The 21604-nt window shown below is 37.2% G+C and overlaps 1 protein-coding gene across 2 annotated transcripts in view; it reads left to right on the top strand.

Annotated features, from left to right (window-relative positions):
- Positions 1-21604, top strand: part of CTNNA2 (catenin alpha 2) — a 515202-nt gene that overhangs the window by 59410 nt on the left and 434188 nt on the right. For both annotated transcript variants that reach the window (XM_037387521.1, XM_037387510.1), the window contains exon 2: positions 876-982. In XM_037387521.1, the coding sequence (XP_037243418.1) occupies positions 881-982 (102 nt within the window). In that variant the 5' untranslated portion in view covers positions 876-880. The remainder of the gene's footprint in view (positions 1-875; positions 983-21604) is intronic.

The raw sequence follows: 21604 nt of genomic DNA, 5'->3' as shown, positions 1-21604 counted from the left end.
CCCCCCCATATTTTCTTGGTCTCAGCTTCATTCCTTCACTCCTGACTCTTCTGCTTCCTTGCCTTTCCTGCCCAGAGCAGTCCAGGGGGGCTGGGGAATGGGGGTTGCAGTCAGTTCACACTTTCCCCCTGCTCCAGTATGGGTCCTTTCCATGGGCTGCAGTCCTTCAGAATGAACCTGTTCCTGCACGCGCTCTCCATGGGATGCAGGTCCTTCAGGACTTACCTGTCTGCTGCTGCATTGGGTTCTCCATGGTCTGCAGTAATATCTGCTCCGATGTGGTTCTCATAGGAAATTTCTGCTTCACCATGGACTTCTCCATGGGCTACAGTGGAACCTCTGCTCCAGCACCTGGAGCACTTCCTTCCACTTTGCCTTCTTTGACCTTGGGGTTTGCAGGATTGTTTCTCACACTTTTTTTGCCTCACTCCTCGAATTGCCATGCAGTGTTTTGTCCTTTCTTAAATGTGTTTTCCTAGACATGTCACCAGCATTGCTGATGGGCTCAGCTCTGTCCTGTGGTGGCCCCTGCTGTGCCCAGCAAGGGGCAGCCCCTGATATCTTCACATAGAGCCAACCTTGCAGCCCCATCACTACCCAAACCTTGCCACGTACACCCAGTGCAACATGTATGCAGCATGTTAGGGTGTCTATTCTTAAGGGAAAAGTTTTTAAATATGAACATTTAAGCACTTGGTGGATGTGGCAGTGGCGCACCTGGGAGTTCTTGGGAGCAGCGGAACACTAGCAAGATTATGGAGAAGTATTTCATATATGAACAAGAACAGCATATGTGGTATTTTCTAAATAAACTCTGCAGTATTTGGGTATTACACATATAATGCATGAATGTTGTGTCATTTTGTCTGTTCTAGGGAGTATGACTTCTGCAACGTCACCTATCATTTTGAAATGGGACCCCAAAAGTTTGGAAATCAGGACTCTCACAGTAGAGAGGCTATTGGAGCCGCTCGTTACCCAGGCAAGTATCTTTGACTTGTTTTGCGTCTTCCTCTAGCCTGATACTATATTTACTCATTTTACATAATTATATAATAATCTTTGATAATAAAATCTTGAACAGTTTTTGTTCGTGATCTCTTGTGGAGAGCTCTGTTTAAAAATGTTTAGAGGTTCTTGTTCTAAATAATTTATAGTCTCAAAGTATGAGCAGGTATACAGTAGCAACAACTATTTACTTATGTTTGTCTTAAAGGCAGTTTAGAAATTTATGAAACCATCAACTTTAAGACAGGGATCTGATTGAGCCCATACTCTTGTTTTATTATTATCCCATAGAGGACAGGTTCACATTAAAAACAAAAAAACAACCAAAAAAATACAGAAACTTCTAAAATCTGTTTCATTTTGTGCCGCAATGGATTAGGAGTGTATGCTCAACCAGTTACCTTTTGACTGAGTAAAATTAGCTAATAGAGGCAAAAACATTTTCCAGTGGTCTAAAAAGAGCAAGGTGAAAGTGATGCTAGGTGACATGTATAATGTGTATAATAGTGCTATCCAGCTTTTAGCCAGGTAGACCAGTTTGTTTATTGTCAGAGCAGATTTTAGTATTTCTATGCACAACACGTTTCCTGTGTCTGTACAAATTTACATGTGCTGTGAGTGCACGCACGGGGGCAGGAGCTGTGCTGCCCAGAGAAATATGGCAGTGGACATCAAACTTCTGTCAGAGCAATTTGCTGAACCCATGGCCCGGTGCTTTTCTGTTCCTGAGTTGCCATTAATAATGGGAAACTGGTTACATAATTTTATTCTAGTAAGCTGCAAGATGGGTAGCTCCATTATTTAAAACACATAAGTCATTTTTCTTCGAGGAATGCTCATTATATTAAAAATTAATTCCAGCTAACCCCATCTGTCCATCCACCTGCTACTAACAATTTTGTCCTAGACATTGTGGATCTTGAGATTGGTCTGCTGGATAGAAATGTAGGCTGCCTTTTGAGTGTGAGAACAGACCTGATGTTTTTGTTTTCAGAATAAAACAGAGATAAAATATAGTTACTCTTTTAGTTCCTCAAAACCGAAGTCTCCGGATGGGTCCTATGCTGCTTCCAGTGAGTCACTCTCTAAGGAAATTACACCTATCCTTTGTTTTTGAAAACATTGTTATCTTTCTGCAAATTATTCTGGACATGTAAATCTCTAACAATGTACACACACAACTTTACAGACTCAAAGGCAGAGAGATGTATGTTTCATTTCATATAGCTGTTGGTAACATGGTAATTAACTTCCGTTATAAACCTCGATAATTTTATTGTTGATATGGAAGATGGACTAAAATCCTGAATTCATTTTGATACCAAATGAAAATGAGGTTACCAGCTCTCTGTTATTCCAATACTGTTGTTGGCATAGAACTTGAAGCTGCCATGAACTATGATCTATTGTGAAAAGAACAAATTACGGAGTCTTTTGTGTGTGAATTTCCTGTTTTCCTTTCTTTTCCAACACTTTACCCAGAAAAAGGAGTACATCAGCCAAGAAGTGAAAGTACCATTGAAGTTGCATAGTTTCTCAGGTTGCTTGGGTTAACTTTTGGTTTTGCTAGATTTGTCTGATAGCATGCTTCAATGAATGTAAATAAAGAAATAAGTTGTACTACAGGGTGTGGATTTCTTCAGTGGTGGAAACTAAGGTGCCCCTTTGCCACTGATGGTGGAAAATGCAGTGCAGTCAAGAGTGGGTAGAGAAATACTGGGCTGTTATTTTATTCAACATTTATGAATATTTCTGTTCAGATTTCTTCATTTCATAGGTTTTTAGATAGAATGGACATATACAAAAACCTTCTGAACATGTAATTTAATTTATTGTATTGAGAAATAAGTAGTTTTACTTATTTTCTGTATTTTGAATCCAATATATTACATTTGACTAAAGCCTGGTTTTGTGAGCTGCACAAACATAATCACAAAAGCTTCAAGTGATGAGAAATGCGCTACCTTCAGATTGTGTTCATCTGTTGCATTTTTAGCTTAAGTTATTCAGCTGCTCTTTCTGTTTTTCTGAGATAAGTTAATGATCATCCCAGTTTAAAGGCTTTTCTTTTTTTCTGCTTAACATTGTATACACAGTCTGGTCAAGTCAAGAAAGTATCTCATTTACCTCTGTTTGGGCTTAGATTGCAATCCGCCTGTGCAGTGACAACCTTCACAAGATACTACATGCACATTCCACATGCAAAGATTTTGATCTCCTTAAAAAGTTTCAAAGCACTTTCCTTTTAAAGAGGACACCTAATTTGAAAGTTTATCTTGGGAAATAAATAAAAATGTAAATATTTAAACCCCGGTCAGTTTGAATTCTGAAGTCCACCGTAGATTCGTAAGAGCTGGTGACTACAGAAATCATGGAGATGTGAAGTTCTTCTGTAAGTCATTAATTGCAGGTAACTGAATAGAGGGGAGATTTAATGGCCACAAAATGCAACAGAACTGTGCTGCAAAAGTTCCTGAGCAGCCTGATCTGATCTTGAAGGCAGCCCTAGTTTGACCAGGAGTTTGGAGTAGATGGCATCCTGAGGTTCCACACAGCCGAAATTTGATTCTGTGATTTCCAAGACAAATCCATGTTTTATTTTGGCATTTACAATTGAATATTTAAAGTGCCCTCTTGTTCTCCAAGTTGGACATGATTTTGGAAAATGCTTGAAAAACCAAGAATGGTTGTACACAACTCTTTGGGCTCCAAAAATGCTAATGAAGCTGCTTGTATCAGTGTGTGTGTGTGGGGGGTGGGGGGTGGGTGTGGGTGTGTGTGGACTCTGAGCTAGGGTATAAATAGGCATGTGGGTGTCAGATTTTCAAACGGTGGCACCTCCACTGATTTCTATGGAAATTTTGGGGAGTAATGCAGAAATGCATTGTGGATATGAAAAAGAACACTTCTGTGTGCCAGTAGAATGGTGCATTAAAACTGAATTTTAGACAAGCTCATTAGTGTTCTGGATGAGAAAATATGGATAACCTGTGAATTGATTTAAAAGAAATTATAAGACAAGAAGGCTGTCTGAGCTGGAGGCAAAAAAAAAAAAAAAAAAAAAAAAAAGTCCATTAACTGATCATGAGAGTGCATTAGAAATGACAGAATTGCATTTATTCTAGGAAGCCCTGAACTAGCAAACTAATTAAAACTTTCTCTGGCTTTCAGAGATGTAAGAGTATTATAGTTTGCTGGAGTACCTATTTTCCCAGTGCTTGTTGTCATGTTTAAAGAGTAGCAGATATGCCCTGCCACATGTCTTTTATCACATTACCATTATTGAGATTTTGTAAGAAGTGCACAATTGAACAGTTTATTAGAACTTCTTTTCTCAGCCATATTGAATATAATAATTGAAATATGTTTTTTTTTTTTCTCTGGCATCAATGTCAAAATTAGCTAAAAGTATAAGGTATATGTATTCATTGCTAGCATTGTTTTCTGAGAGTTTATAATAGCTAATCCTTTTTTACTAGAAATCTTATAATTTTTAATTCTATAAAGTTTTTATAAGGAAACGTATAACTTGAAAATATATCCTCAGGGGTTACTGCCTCTTATTCTCACCCTCATGCATAGTAACCAAAATGAATTACAATTTCATTTGTTACACTGTGGTTGGTTTCTTAAAAAAGAATTACACTTTTAGGAAGGGCATAAGAGCCATTCCGTGATATTTTATATGCAGATGGAAAATAGTATTTGTGGAGGTTGCCCACAAGGACTCAGAGGATTATTTTTTATTTTTCCCTGGTGGTTTTGCAAAATAATTAAATGCAAATGGATGCAAGTTATATATATTAAGGGGGCAGGCAGGAAGAAAAACGTCCATAAACCAGCAACATCAACACAACTTTTTTTTTTTTTTTTTGAAGACACCAGAAATATTCATGTGTGAACAAAGGGGTGACAATATGAAGGAGTTGTGTATAATTTCTGAAGCTAAGGTTTGCTCTTTTGATAAGATTTCAGTTTCCTAGTGTCAAGCTGTAGTTCTATTCATTAGCTTTTCCTAGGTATTCTAAGTAGCGGTGTGGTTGTTTTACAAATATGCCTTTATTACAAGAGCCGTGCAGCAATTGTGCCTTTTAGCATCTTTATATTTTTGGACTACTCTGTATTGTTACAGCATATTAACAGTAATGTGAATAATGGTGAGTGTTCCTGTTGCAAATTTTTCATGACTGATTGTTTTCCTTCAGTATGGCACATTTTCATCCTAGATTTTCTATGAAGAGACAATTCTGAATTACAGTGCATGTTTTGGTTTTTTTCCCCGATAAATTTAAGATGCCCATTACAGTAACTTAAAATGAAGCAATAGTATGTTGTAAGGCAGGTAAAAGTAAATGATTAATGATTTTTCTTTTTTTGGTACATAATATCACTTGGTAAAATTAAGTACCTATATCTATAAAATAAATGTCATTAGATAAAATTCCAAATAGTTTTAATTAATACAATTTATTTAGGAAATCATAATAATTACAGCTGACATTATACTTCATGAACTTGTGCCTAATGTAAACCCTTGTGCAATGTGTATGGAAAATGGACTAATGTCTATATTACCATGGAAAATATAAATATATTCCCAACCCTTCCTGTTAATTGGATAGTATTTATATTCAGTGAACCTTGTTTTGTTTGCATTTCAACCCTAAATCTGGTGTGCAAACGAATCTCCACAGGAAATACATAATTTATTACTATTGTCAGGGAGCTGCATCCAAAACACACCTGTGTGTGTACACAGCCGGCTTTCCTCTTGGAGGGTTTGTGAATGCGGTTGCATGTTTCAAAGAATTTTGGGAAGAGTTGAGTAAGTGGTAATGGAGCACTATATGCCTGATACACGTTCTACTTGTTTTCATTTTTGAGCAATTTTTCTATCTGATAGATTCAGCTGAAGTCATCTTCAAAATAGATCTAAGGGAAGATGAATTATAAAAGCTTATTTTTTGATCATTCGAGCTCAATCCAGCTGTGTAATAAGGTCAATATTTTTTATTTTTTTTTACTTGAACACTATTCTGCCAATTGTGAAGTTAATTTCTTTTTGAGCTCCGCTGCTGTCAGAACACTCCCAGATCTGTGGTGTTACTGGGAGTGCAGGAGGTTGAAGTGCGCATCAGTCTTCTCTGTCCTGGGCTAATTATGTGATGGCCGTTCATGTCAGGGAGTTGAAGATGTATCCTACCAGAAAATGAATATGGAATTTTTCATTTCTATCTAAAACTGAACTTTAAACATTATTTATGAAGTTATTCTGTTGAATAGCAACAGAATCCACCTTACTTTCTCCAACATTATGCTATGTATTGCTTAAAATGATTTCTGAACTAGAAACTAGGAGGTGCCTGTTTTCTTCAGGTTTTTGTGGTTTTTTCCATCCGTTAGAATCTCCAAGAAATATCGGCTGCATTTTGGCTGTCACTGTTTCTTCTTTGCCATGGGATTCACTAACATCTGTGCCTTTGCCAGCTCTAGTTGGGATCTTAGTATGGAGACTTTGTGCTGGCTAAGAGAACCTTTAGCTAAATTTTCTTTCTTCTACTTTTATGGTTCTTTGCTTGAAAACTCTGTACTATCTGTAGTATGTAGTGCCCTGTAGGGTCTGGACCTTGTCAGTCTATGCCTCCCAGTGATTCTATTCACTGTTTAAAGGAGCTTGTGTATGTGTTTGGACTTCTGAGCTTATGTGTATGCAGGTTAGCATTTTCTGGGGGAAGACTGAAGGCATGGAGGGCTTTAGATCTCTTTAGGGAAGAATTAGCGCAAGCAATTGCATAGCTGAAGTCTGGGAAAGTCCGTGATACTGTCTTCATCCTCTCTGCAGAAATAGTACAGCCTGGGGTTTTGAAACTTGTCCAGCAATCTTCCTAAGCGTATTCTTTTCTCGCGTGCAGTTTTCTTGCAACTGTTTCATGGGAGAGTTTTCAGAGAACAGTGTTCCTGCCTGGGATTTCCAAACTCTAAGCAAGAAGTTCCAACTAATATGAATAATTATTGTAATATCTATCTTCTACTTGTGTCCTTGAAGATGTACAGCAAGATGCAGTGAAGCAGAGCTGAGCCTTTTCCTGTCCTCAAACACACAACTCAGCAGGTTCTTAACAACCCTGTTGATTTAATCGGGGTCACGGCTGTAGAAGGGGAACATCTAAAGGTTTTGAGAGAAAACTGGCTTTGGTTGCATTTTTAGTTGATTCTTTTCAGTTTGCTTGAAAAGCAGCTATACATTTTGTTTTTTCAGAGTATCTTGTGAGCTACATGTCAGTTCCAAAAATTCTCAGAGTCAACAAATATATTAGCAAATTGCAGCCTCTTTCTTTTATGTCCAAATTGCTAATTAAAGCAGGATCAGCTTATCTTTTAAGAGGTGGTTGCATAGTTAGTAGTTGGTGGCCTTGTTATAAAAGAAGTAATGGATTTTCATTTTGGCTGATAAGCACATTCTTGTTGGTATCATAAACTGATACTTATTAAAAGTGCTTGAAACATTTTTTTCCAGTGGTTAAAATAAAAGACTTCAAAATTATTGCAGCAGATATAACTGCTGATATGATAATTTATATAACTAGAATAGTTCTCAGTTTAGGATATATTTATAATGCGATTGAGTGCCTTAATGGGGGGTAACTTGAAAAAATGTTTTTAATATCACCAAATGTAAATCATATGTATGAAAAATAAGTAATATCAATGATGTACGATATGAGCAGGGCGTTGGTAGGGTTTGCTAAGCAGCAACTTTGAAAGAGCTGTTCTGGTATCCAACTGAATGTGAGCTCATAGCAGCAGAAGTTAATATGATCCTAAGGTGGATCAGCTGATGGGTAGACAGTAAGTGTAGAGAGGCATTATTATTATTCTAATGTAGCATTAATGAGATTATTACTGGAAGGATTCCCCATTCTCAAAAAAGATGTTGACAAATTGGAAGGAGATCAGAGAGGAATTACGTAAATGATTCAAGTTTTGTCAATGGCAGACTAAAGACTCTGGATGTATTTAATTTATATGCAGGCTTATCAATAAAAAAAAAGTCTTAAATTAGCATAGACTTTAAGGCTATTTCTGCTGGTACTTACAGTGTAAATAATATTCTAGAATTAATTTAAACTGAATTGAACTGGGATTCACACCCGGAAACTAAAACATCCCAATGTTAAACTGATTTTTAGTAGGAATTTTGGAGTAAGTTTTTACAGGAGTAGGCTGTAGTAAGTTAAAAGGTGTTATGATCTTAACCTGTGTACATTTGTGTATCAGCAAAAAGCTTTTTTATAGTGAAGGGTTTTTTTCAGTCTGACGAAATCCTCTGGCTGGAAAATGAAACAATAAGTAAATATAAACTAGAAATGAGATGTAAATAAAATACAAGCTGGAATAATTCTTTTAGAATGATGGGCCACTCTGTTACGACATGCTTTAAGTCTGCCAGGAATTACAAAACTGGGAAATGAATTACTGGAAGAACAAAAAACTGCAATAATGGGACTTCTAATGTCATGAATCGGGGAGGAAGCAGGAACAGGATTGTTTGTTCTCTTTCATAGATTGGATTTGCCAGGAAAATAAATACACAACCTATGTGATTAAATATGTATGCTTCAAATGACTTTGGAAGCAATTTGGATATTAAATTTGTAATCTGTCTTAGCTTCATTTTTGAGAGTGATGTAAAAATCTTATTTGCTTCCTTATTTTTCATTAACTTAATTTTATGTATGTCATCAATCTGCAAAAATTAGAACAGCTACAAAATAATCCTGATTACAAAAAGAGTACGCTAATTACAAGATTTTGCTTTGAGGTGTTAATTAACCTAATTATAATTGAATCATGTTCTGAAAAGCAATGGCAATTTTAGTTCCATTTCCCTTCAATACATATTTCTGAAGATTGGCTTATTTATTTGCAGTTCAAAGAATTCAGGTTATGGATAGATGGATGACTTTATTTTAAATTTGTTTGTTTGTTTGTTTGTTTGCTATGTTGGTTTCTTTGAAATACTGATTCTGTTGAAATACTGATTCTGTTGGGTGTGCACCTTTGTCCTGGTTTAGGCTGGAATGGAGTTAATTTTCTTCCCAGTAGCTGGTACAGCACGGCCTTTTGGATTTAGTATGAGAATAATGTTGATAACACGCTGATGTTTTAGTTGTTGCTAAGTAATGCTTACTCTAAAGGATTTTAAAGTTTCCCATGCTCTGCCAGCGAGGAGCTGCACAAGGAGCCAGGAGGGAGCAGAGCCAGAACACTGACCCGAACTAGCCAAAGGGCTATTCCATACCATAGAACGTCATGCCCAGTATATAAAATGGGGGGGCGTCTGGCCAGGAGGGGCCAATTGCTACTGGGGGACTGGCTGGGCATTGGTTAGCATTGTATTGTGCATCAATTATCTTCCTTGGGTTTTATTTCTTTCTTTTTTGTTTTCTCCCATTTAATTATTATTATTACTATTATTATTACTACTGTTATTAAACTTTATTTCAATTATTAAACTGTGCTTAACTCTCAGGTTTTACCTTTTTCCAATTCTCCTCCCCATCCTGTTGGGGGACGGGGTGGAATGGGTGAGCAGCTGCTTGGTACTTAGTTGCTGGCTGGGCTTAAACTATGACAAACTTTTAATGATTAAAATATTTTTTTTAGTGCTCTTTGAATGTTTTATAAAATGCAATAGTATGGAACAAGAGAGAATTTGTTGTATTTTAAACAAAACATTGATTTTCAGCCAGAGAGGTTTATAAATGTATTACAGTTTTGCCATAAGCACATGGTCTAAAATACCATATTTAGTTTCCTGTTTAGTAAATTAATATTTAGTATCTCTTTCCACAACCTCATAAGTGGTTGGTGTTCTTGAATACTATGTGTCTGAGCAGCAAATGCTCAGATTGTGAAGAAATGTCCTCTTCTACTTGTCTTTTTCAATGAATGATTAATATTTTCCTCTTGATGTATTGAAATTGTTCTCTTAATTATTATTTTTCTGTGTACTACTATAGTAATTCAGTACTCGTTGATGAGACTTCTCATACCTTTTACTACTGTATGATGGGGCTGTTAAGCATCTGTAACTCATGCTTAGTGTATTCAAAACAGATGTGTTCAATATTGTGCAGATGACCTTTGAAGAATACAGAAGCAAAATTACTCTGCAGAGGAGAAGTTTTTCTTTTTGTAGATATCTGTTTCTTAGAAGAAATGTTTTAAAATTCCTAAATAAATTCAGTATTAGAATTTTCTTTCTGGTTTAGTTTGTTGCGTCAGTGTGGAGCAAGGGACTAGTTCATCAAATTCTCACTCTTGGCCTGATAGCTAGCTCATAAATAAAAGGGTGTTTAGCGAAAAACCATAATTGTAAGAAGGTAGCCCTGACACCTTATTTTATGTAAGTCCTTTTCTTTAGAAAGTAGTTTTAAAGATGAAAATGGATGGAATTAATTATGTTTGCCATTTTAAAGTAAGAAATACAGCTTAATTTTAGCTTACGAAACAGTTAGTGTGGAAGAGGATAAACCAAAAATAATTCTTCACCTGCTAGAAGTTACTGCAGACTTGACTTTTGTTGGCACTCAATCTGCTCTCCTTTTTCAAATCACCTGCTTCTGGTATGTGTGATTTAGCAGTGTCCTGTGCCACGTCCCTTGCTCTGGGTTTTGCCTGACGTGGTGGATGCTGGAGCAGAAGAGCTGTGGCACAGCTCCGGACTGCACCCACCCCAGGTTGCTTTGCTTGGCAGCAGCCGGGTGTAACCTCTTGCTCTGCCATACAGCCAAGGACACGGGGTTGTTGACCTGGGATCTGACACCACTTCCATATAACCTGACTCCTTTGACTGCTTCTCTTAGCCTGTATCATGTGATCCGATATTTGAAGATTTTTTTCCACCTTTTGCCCCACCTTGAAAACTCTTGACAACATACAGCGTATTCAGCCCATGTTCCTTTTTTCTGTTTGCTTTTCCCCTCAAACATTATCTTGGCTGTCAGCATGCATTTGGGATGGAGGGGTAGGGAAGAGGTGAATCCTCAGCTCTTGTCTTTCTGACAGACATGGTCATGTACTTTCTGTGACTTAACTAGGCAGCACTTGTGGCACCAAGTCCAGGTTTAATGTAATTCCCTTCTCCAAGCCACAATCAGATTGGCAGTCAGTCAACCTTTCGAAGTTAGCTCATGATCCATAGGATATACAACAATATTCTGACCTTTCAAGTTGTGAAATCACAAGCCAGCCATACGCTGCTGAGTATCATATTATGAAATGTGCTCTTTCTTGTTCTAAAACCTTATCTGCTTGTACAAATGGTTAAACTGTGTTTTCAGAGAAGTTTGGAGAAATGAGGTTTGCAACGGGAATTAGTTTTCCCGATTCATTTCATTTTGCTCTAGAGTAATGAAAATGTATTGTATCTGCTTATGCTAATAGTAAATTCTTTTATTAGAAGGTATTCATGTAGAAGCATAATGAATCCAGTGTACTGAATGGCTACTGAATATTGAGTTGTTTCCAGGGGATATGTATTAACCTATTCAGTTTTTCCCAGTGAATTACACAAATCTGCACTCTGTAGTGCAGAACAATTAAGCTTTTACTACTCTGCTTGAAATACTTTAATTACCAGGTAGTTTTTTATTTTTCTGGAAAAGCAATTGGCTAAAAAATTAAGGGAAATGTATGCATGAGGTACAACATAAATATATATTTTCTTTCCTGTCTTCTACTCGGTCCATATTCTATAAATATATGCTTCCTTCACGTGTTCTACCACATAAGATCTCTTTGAATGCATCTGTCATGAACGTGTAATATTTGGGGGTTTTTTATTCCTTTTTTTAACTGATGGTTTTAGTGCTTCAAGAACATGCAATATGATATTGTTGACTATTGGAATGTGATGGATTAAAAACGTCTGTGATAGGGTTTTCATCCTTTATAGAAAAAGTAAATGGGCTGTATTTGGGAAGTTCCTTTCTGACACAAGGGAGGTTAACTGAAAACATGCAAGTGTATTCTTGGTGTGGTACTATGATCAGTTAGTTCATTTTGTAATGTGGTCCATGCTCTGTAAAGTAAGCTTTCCTTTATGAGCCACTTATGTGAAGAATAAATTCACTGTCAAATAGATACCTTTATTTGGGAATTTCCGATTTTAACAGTGTTCTGGTTTGTTTGTTCAAGATGTATCTGGGTTACACCATTCATTTCCAAGCAGAAATGAATGCCACTTTACCCCCATGCCTTCTGATCCAGAAGATCAGATTTAAGACTTAATTATTGCAAATATCAATAATTCAGGAAAGATAATTTAATTGTGTGTGTGTGTTTGGACACAGAACAAGAAAGTCCAGGCTGTGAGCTACATCTGTCGTCTTCTCCATGTGGCAGATGTGTCTGAACACAGGAGGTTCTACCTCCTTGCTAGCTTGCTTGGACAAGTAAGAAGGAGTTAGAACATTATTTTCTATTTTCATATGTTGGCTGGTATCTTGCTGCTAAAGGCTTTTGGTCTCCTTGTGAGGGATTTTCCTGTGTTCCCAGCTTGGTTGCCTGTGGGTCAGGTTTACTTGGGTTTGTCACGTGCAGTAAAGCCAGGTAGAAAGCTGCAGTGCCATGTCAGGAAGAGTGAAGAACTGGTCTTCTGTTGTCAATCAAGGTAAAATTTAGAAGCCTCAGCACTTTATCAAATGTACCTTACCATCACTCCTCAGCCATTATTAGTTTGGACCACGACTTGAAACTGGAAAGGCCAGACCTTGTTTTGAAGTATGCGTAGCTCCTAATGAGGCAGGCCACGTGTTTTTGTTATTAATATACCCGGTTACAGAAATGTTATTAATTCTTTGGGTAGAATGATTCAAGTTGTGCATATTCCTGTAACTGCCTGACAACTTTGTTGATAGATACATACCAGTGGTATAATACAGGATGGACTGATGCAGCTCAAAGCAATTTATTTTTCTGTCACAAAGGGCATCTTGTGAGTGCTTCTCTTTATTTATACTTTAGATTATTTCATATATTATGTAGAAAGTAGTGAGAGTTTTTTTGTTAAAGAAAAGTTGGGGAAGGTAGTTTGTGACATTAATAAAATTGCAGCAGTTGTACCCATCTTTAGGGTCTTTAGTCTTCCACAAAAATTAACTTTCTTCTTGCAGTAGACAGACTGCAAAAGTGGAAATTATTCTTGCAATCATCATCCTGGAGCTTTTGTAGGTGTTTAAATTTTTCTGAACAAAAGTTACTAAGCAGTTTGGAAGTGAAGACTGAAATTTTGAGCTCAATATAGTCACTGCATAATGTTTTATACATCTTTAATGAGTGCTTAGTAATGCATATGTTCTTCACACCTCTCAGCCTTTTTCATTGAAAGAAAAATGTTCAAGAGTAAAATTGGTATAATCAAGTTACACAATTGCGTTCTCTTTTCAAGTGATTAGCCCTGCAGTTTTCTCTTAAGAGTTAGGAGAGTATCCTCAATTAATGTGAGGGATTTTGCCTTTTCTGATTGTGGTTTTTGTGTGGGGGTTTTTTGTGTGATATCCCCCCCTTTTTTCTTTTTCTTTTTTTTTTTTTTAATTTTCCTTCTTTTCTTTGTTTTGCAACTGTTTTGTTTTTACAACCCAGCAGTAGCCCTTTAGGCTGGATGAGCCAGCAAGGACATTAAATATCCATAGATCATTTACTTTACATCTGTCATAAAAATGGGATAGGAAGCTCAGAGTATCAGCTTATATATACCGAGAAGTGTGAGTTTTGTGTGTAATCACATAGTTAGAGTGGTGTATTTTTTTGTCAGCAGAAAAATTCTAGAACAATTATGTTAGAAACTAAGTCAGAATAAATTAAGACACTTACATGATTCTTTCCTAGTCATTAACAGTGACGCTTCTAAAGCTGATTTGCCTTGAAGCAGGATGCATCCTTTCTGTCTGCAGCCTTCCCTCCAGGTCTGCTGGGAACTAAGGGAAGCAACACTGACGTTTTTCTCTCTGGGGTATTAGATAGCAGCCCCCCTCAGCTGTAACAGGAGAGCTGCAATCAGATTTGCAGATGTCTTTGTCAGTGCTCCTGTGAGCTGATGCCCATAGAAGTCCTGTTAAGCAGCCAATAATTTGGTGCTTACCTCTCTCTGAAATGGGATCACTACTCCTGTGAGGAGTCAAAGTGCAAGCTGCTGTGAGTGGCACGGCCCTGAGTGCTGGTCAAGAGAGCTTTTTGGTCTTGTGCATCCACAAATCATCAGCTGAAGAAGGTACATACTAATGCGCTGTTCACATGTACTTGTTAACCCATCACTCTGTTAATTCCTTATTCACTATGGTCCCTCTGCTACTTGAGGCCGCTGACTTCAGTGTCTGCAACAGTTACACTTTTATCTGGAGTACTGTTCTCTGGTGCTCCACCTTTTATTTCTGTTCTAAAATCTTGCATAGCATCGAGTGACTTAGTAGTAGGTACATACCACAGTCACATCTAATTGAGGTTACAGACTCAGCCAATATAAAGCAATATAAAGAGAATGGCCAGTGGTCATACCCACAATGTGGTTTTTGAGCATCCTTAGAAAAACAATCAAGCCCTTTCATTTTTGGGTTGTATTTTGTCAAGTCTCAATTCTGAAGAAGCATTTGGCTTGCTAAAATGTTTTTAAAAATGCAAAAGTCTTGGTGCTTCTCAGGAGTTCTGTATTCTGATAGCAAAGTCATTTCACAGAGAGTATTTCTCCGTCCCATGTTAGAATCAGGTGCAACTGCAGAGGTGCTATGAGTGACAAAACTTTGGCCTGGAATTATTACCTGCTACTGCTTCTGCTGACCTAAAGCTTGTGGCTTCATCTGGACTTGATGCCAAATGTTAAGCCATGCCAGTGAAGCTAAAGGATTTTTAAGTTTATGTAATGTAGTCCTCTCCTCTCCTTGTCCTTCTGGACTCCCCTCCAGTCCTTTGCTTTTGCCAGTTGCTGTGTTTTGTTCCCAGGTACCATTCTGTTCCAAAACACCAATAAATCTTATGAATTGCATGTCAGGAAAATGTAATTAAATACTTTTGACCTGGAAGGAAAACTACTGGAAAATATTTAAGCTCTCATTTTTTATGGAGTGGAAATTTATTAGAGTGAAGCAGTTTTAGAACTTCGGAGGTGATGGTTTTAGAAGTTTAATTTCAGATTTTAGCATTGTATACCAATTTTATGCAGGATTGTCTTACTACTCCCGTTTGACCAGACTATTTCTGTCTACTCCTTCAAATACTTCCCTTAGCCAAAAAGTTTCTAGTTATTACATCATCAATCTATGCCCTGTGGTAATTTCTTTTTTTCTTCCTCCCTGTTCTTCCTGGTTATAATATCTGTGGACTGTAGATTCTTTTAAAGTCATTGCATAAAAAAAAAAAAAAAAAAAAAAAAAAAAGGTCTGCTCCTTTTAACCCAGGAAGTCTTGTTCCTTTCTTCAGGCCACACTGTGGTGGTCTGTGCCAATCTTTTAGTAGGTCCTTGATTTCACAGTAGGTACGTCAGTAGTTCCTCAAGGCTCCCATGGTAACATCTGGTTCCATGGTACTTTGTTACTCTTCACTCTGACACAGCTTTTGGGCTAGTGTGTTTTTATTACAAAAAAGGGCAGGAATCAGCAGGGTTGCATTTTTTTGGTTTAGATTTTCCTGGTTTAGAGCAAAATTACTTTAGGTTAACAGGCTGTTTGGTCTAAATTCATTGGCTGGTTATATGCTGAGGTTTGAAGTCTCATTTAAAGAAGTCTCGTTCATGCATTGGAAAAGCAGTCATGTTACATATGTTCTGTATACTTGGCAGTCTGAACTGCAACTGTAATTACAAATTTTCCATTGAACTGCTGGCAAATACTTAGGTATTGTGTACTCTTTATGAGTCAACTCAGTTGCAGTGAGTCAGCTCCTCTTCTGACATGTATGTCTTTCACTGATACGGCCATCAGAAACCTGAGGCTTCAGATGCCACATATTAAGAAGATATATATTCAAATGTAATATATCCTTTTTTTATATCCCTTTCCCTCCATTGCACTACCCGGTACTGTATAGAGCATTATCTTCATTCATTTCCTTGCCAGTGGTTGCTGTAAGCTTATGTAATGTATACCTTGAGGTTATATGGTTTGCTGTGTAGTTATGTGATACTGTCACTGTGCACTCTGTGTGTGAGATGACATATTTGTCACCACAGTATCTGAACACTCTGCAAAAAGCTTAGTTAGCCATAAAATGAATATGTGTAATCAGCATCTAATTTCACAAAAGTCCAACAGGGAAGCTTATGCTGGGTCCCTGCATTTCCATTTCTGTCAGGTAGAACTATCAAAAAGTTAATTGTTCATCAAATTCTGCCTTATGCTGGATTCATTAAGTTCCACTTTTGTCCACTGAGAGAGTGTGGGGAACTCAATATTCATAAAGCCTTTATTAACATTTATAATTAAATTTTATACTACTGCATAACTCATTTTTACTTTTCATAAGATTTTTATGATGTTGCTTGTCCTTGTAAATTTATTTACTGTGGTCCTAATGTAGTAAATCTCATATGAGATACTGAAGAACTTTACATGAATAACATGTTCGGCAGCTTTTTTATTGAGTTTTATTCTTGTCTGACACATTTTGTTTTTAAGTAACTAAATCTATACATTTCAAATGTTTCTAAGACGTAGTAGAGATCTAGTTTGAATACGTTCTGGGTTTAATAAAGTTTCTATCTTGATGCAAGGTGCGTATGTGAAAAAATGCTAGCATTTTACATTAAATTTTCCATATTGATAAAGTCAACGTGTTCTGTTGACCATATCGATCAATTCTGATTAACCGCCTTAGCCCTGAATATTCAATTACTTTTATGGCAAAAGTCACACATTACTCAAATTATTTTTCCATTTCTAAGAGGCCTTTTAGAGGGGTGTCATCCATCATTATCACCACATGCACACACACACTCCGACCCACCCACCTACACTAAAACAAACAAACAAACACCAAAAGAAATAATAGTTTTACTTCATCAGATTGTTTAGTTCTGGTCCTAAATGAATTCAGGAAATAATTTTGTATGTTTTCTCACCCCATGTAAGACTTTATATTATACTGTATTCTGCAGCATGGTTTATATTCTAAAATTGGTTCCACTTAGAGATGAAGTGCATATGATAGTTCATTATTTATCAGATTTTTCTGTTTGCTGTGTCATATTTATTCATTTAACATAGACTTTATTTTTATAAGTTGTTCCACACAGGGAAACATAAGTCAGCTAATCAATTCCCACGCAAGCAGTAGCAAGCCTGTCAGCCTGTCTGCTGCTGGAGGGATGTGGATTGGGCATACTGGGAAGCAAGGGATCGTGAGCTGGGAAAACATAACACTTCTGTAAGCACCTGTTCTTTGAGCATCTCAGTCTCAGAACAATCTTGTCTGACTTATTCTGAGCACTTCATCCAAAATAAAGAAAGTACTTTAAGACTTATCCTCCCAAGCTAAATTTTTTATGGCAACAATGTTGTCCCTGAGTCTCTTACTAGACTTTGATAAAGGATTAGCATAATCTAGTTATAATGAAAATCTGACCTGCTTTTGCCCTGCTTCCTAAATGGCTGGTAGGGAAAAAAGGCATTCCTAGATGAGATGGATGAGCAGTTGTCTTACTTCTTGAAAGAAGAAAAATACCGAGAGTGCCATAGGCAATTTGAAATTTTTAGAGCTCAAAAAGAGAGACTTTTTTCGTGAGGTCTTTTTTGAGGTGCTGTGGTACTGCAATACCAATTGCTATACCAATAAGCTTTGAAATAAATTTTCTGTAAAACATTGCTGTTTGTTCCATAGGCTTTTACCTAGTATTTGTTTTTTTCTGGAATGGTTAACCAGCTGTGGGATACAATTACAATACATTCTTTTCACCCAAAGTTTATGAGCTAATCCAAAATCAGAATAGTTTGCAAGCGTTGTGTTGTTACTACTGAGTTATGCAAAAGAAGCTGTTTTAAGATCTGTGTTACTTAAAGCAATATTTTATTATAGTTTGATGTAGGAGAGTGACATTATTATTTTTTAAGTATAGGTGATCAACTAAGAAGTTAAGAAAAGGTCCTGTGAGATTTTGAATTGTTCCTGCTTACTTTTGATTTTCGGATTTCTACAGTAGAGAGGTGTGGAAATTACTTGGCCACATTTTGGAGAATTTTCAACATGGAAGTAAAAGCAAAACCCGCCATCTCCACATTCTTGCCTGGCAGCCTTTTTCCCTCTTGTGCCTTTGTAAATCACATGTCTGCAATACAAGAGATGGGGACACTGGGTCTCCTCAGTAAAAGGGCTATAGGATATTGGCAAAATAACACATTTTGAGTAATATTGGTCTGGAAATGGTAAAACCATTGTTGACAATCCTCGTCACAAAAAATGTAGTGTAATATGTACATGCAGGGTGAGAAACTGGAGCATGCAGGAAGATATAATAATTTCATGCAAATTTATAAATACTTGAAAGCAGAGTATTAGGAATAGATTGTCTCAAGTTTAATACTCACTACTTGTTCATATACTGAAATTAATTAAAATTTCTACTTTGTGCTTCTTACAAGTATGTATTGTTAGAAATACTCAGGCTAAGAAGCAATCTTTCTCATTTACAACATAGTTTCTTATAATTCTGTAACATGACTCTGGGATTTACTGTGTGCAATGTGCTGATTCATTCTTATTCACTTGATTTACGAAAACAATTGAAACTCCTGCTAATTCTACTATAAGCACTTGTTTAATGCTAAGTACATACTTGAGTGCCATCCTGACTGCAGGTATTTCCTTGAGATAGCTTCCTGACAAGAACTGTAACTTTCAGTTGCTTGTATCTTTTTAGCTCTTGTTTGTTATTTACAAAAGCCAGTTAAAAAGAAGGGGAGAAGAAAAAAAAAAAAAAAAAAAAGGCAGGATTCAATTCCTTTTAGCTTGTGACATTGGAAATCAATAGGGCTGTCGTGGATTGATTTTTGTACCTGTGCTAAATAAACAGACATTTTTCTTAAGTGTTATAATCTTCTTTCTTTTTATAGTTGTGAAATATTTATATTAGCTTTGTTGCTAACATGTAACAGTAAATTGCCTAGAAATTATTTTTTTTTTAAATTAGGACTGATAAAATTTTTAGCTTGTAAATTCTACAGGTATCCCTAGATTTATTTTAGATCATGTCTGCTTTTAGAAATTGATGCTTACAGGTAAATGTAAAATTAAGTTATTGAAAGACTGAGTAAATGCAAGTGCTTTTTCTTTTAAAGAAGCATTATAGATAAAAGACTTCTTTTTCTTTTTCTAATTCTGTACTTTGCTAAAGGAGATACTCAAGCTTTAAAATTCTGTTTTTCTAGATGTTAGAATAAAAATTGCATGGTATGACCATAACTATGTAGAGATTGCAAAAAGTTGATGTAACAGTGGTGCTGCAGAAGTGTTTGTTGCCATACAACACGAGCAGCATTTTACATTACTCACACAGTACTCTAACCTATCTTTGCTTATGTCGCTATCAAATGCAATAGTAGACTTGGGCAGATTTATTGCCATTTGTTAACATATCAGCGGTGCTGAATGACCCAGTTGCTAGATGATGTTTAAGCAGATGTTTCAGGTGGGACTGAATATGGGTTTTTGTACTCTGGTAGCCAAGAAGTAACTTTTCAGTGGCAGAAAAAAATAATCTGATTGGTCTATTGAAAATTTCTTCAAAGCCTTTAACATTATAACGTATTGACACAGGAATTACCAGCGCTGTGAGATAGCTGCTGTGTCCTGGCAGTCCCTTTCAGAGGCAAAGTGGTGTTAAAAACAAAAAAAAACCCAAAACCAAAACCCACCCTCAGACAGATGCTTTTATAAGACCTGATGCTTTTAAGGGCTGTCAAGCTGAGCTGTGGTTTGCCATGTCTCCTGTCTGCACCAGTGCCCAAGAGCAGATAGTTATGGGAGATTGTAAGGCTCGGTGAATGTGTCAACATTACTGTCTTTGAATCACCTACTGGCAGAAGCCAAGGCTTCCTGAGTCTCAGACTTGGGGGCAGAGAGGAGGGAGGAGAATGCAAAGTTCATGAAGGTTTCATAGCTATCGTGAAGCTGTGTGTGCATGGAGAAAAGTTTGCTCTCTCTGGTCACTCTTCTTCCTCATTTTTTTGTTCTGCATCTTTTTTGAGGGAGTGATCAGTCAGAGAAGACTGAGAGGGGATCTTATCAATGGCCACACACACCTGCAGGATGAGTGTCAGGAGGACGGGCCAGGCTCTTTCCAGCAGTGCCCAGTAGCAGGACAAGGGGCAACAGGCACAAACTGCGACACAGGCAGTTCCATCTGAATGTGGGGGAGAACTTTACTGTGAGGGTGGCAGAGCCCTGGCACAGGCTGCCCAGAGAGGCTGTGGGGTCTCCTTCCCTGGAGACATTCAAACCTGCCTGGACATGACTGTGCAGCCAGCTGGAGGGGAACCTGCCTTAGCAGGGGTTGGACTTGGTGATCTCCAGAGGCCACTTCCAACCCCGATCAGTCTGTGAGTCTGTGATTTGATCTGAGCTGGCAGTCAGCAGCACTTTTTATTGAGTTTGTACAGGGTATAAGAAACATGGATTCTTGCAGTTACTTCCTGTAACAGGGACAAGACTTGACTGTGTGAGCAGAACTCAGTGCCATGTATCTTGGCTTTATTAAGACTTTTAAAACTGCCTGAAATGGCATTCTCAGGACAAAGCCATTTTTTAGGTGAAACTGTTAGGAAATGAGATTTACTATCAGGTTTCACTGTCAATATAGGTGAGTCAAATTATAATCTGATTTTTTCAGTATTTTAGCTAATAGTCTAGACGATGAATGGAGAGACACTGACTACATTTGGAGAGAACATCAAGCTAGAGCTGGGGCTGTAAGCATGTTGGTAGACAGAATTAGGAGTCGACATAACCTTGGCAAATTGCAGATGATAATCTGAAAATATAGAATATAATTCAGTACAGGCAATTAGAAAGCTGTACACTTGGCCAGGCATAATTAACTGCATAAATACACATCAGTGATGTGCCCCAGTGAAGGAGGCAAGGAATGGTAGTGGATCATAGCTAAGCATGTCAAGAGTGTCATGATTTACTAAACAGGCATGCACTAAATTCAGCTGTAGAACAGAAATACACCTTGCTGAAAAATAATCCTCCCATGCTGTTCAGCCCTGGGAGGGCTGTGCTGGTCAGGTAAGATGCAATATGATGTTCACTTTAAATACTGCATGTCAGGAAAGATTTGGATAGTTACAAGGAGTCTAGATAAGAATGATAATGAAGACCAGAAGTCTAGAAAACATGACCTTCTATGAAAGATTGGACAAGGTGGGGCTGTTTTTCTAAGGAAAGATTACTGGAGTGGAATGTAACAGTTCTCAAGTATATGAAAAAAGAATGGGACAATTTGTTCTCCTTGCCTGTAGTAGATAGGATGAGAAATAATGGACTTACATTGCAAAGGGGAATATTCCAGATAGATATCAGAAAAAGATTTATCATGGTAAGATTA

This window comes from Falco rusticolus, chromosome 1, assembly GCF_015220075.1.
Source record: "Falco rusticolus isolate bFalRus1 chromosome 1, bFalRus1.pri, whole genome shotgun sequence".
Taxonomy (NCBI): Eukaryota; Metazoa; Chordata; class Aves; order Falconiformes; family Falconidae; genus Falco; species Falco rusticolus.
The sequence above is the reverse complement of the archived record's forward strand: the minus strand, read 5'-3'. Positions and strand labels throughout refer to the sequence as shown.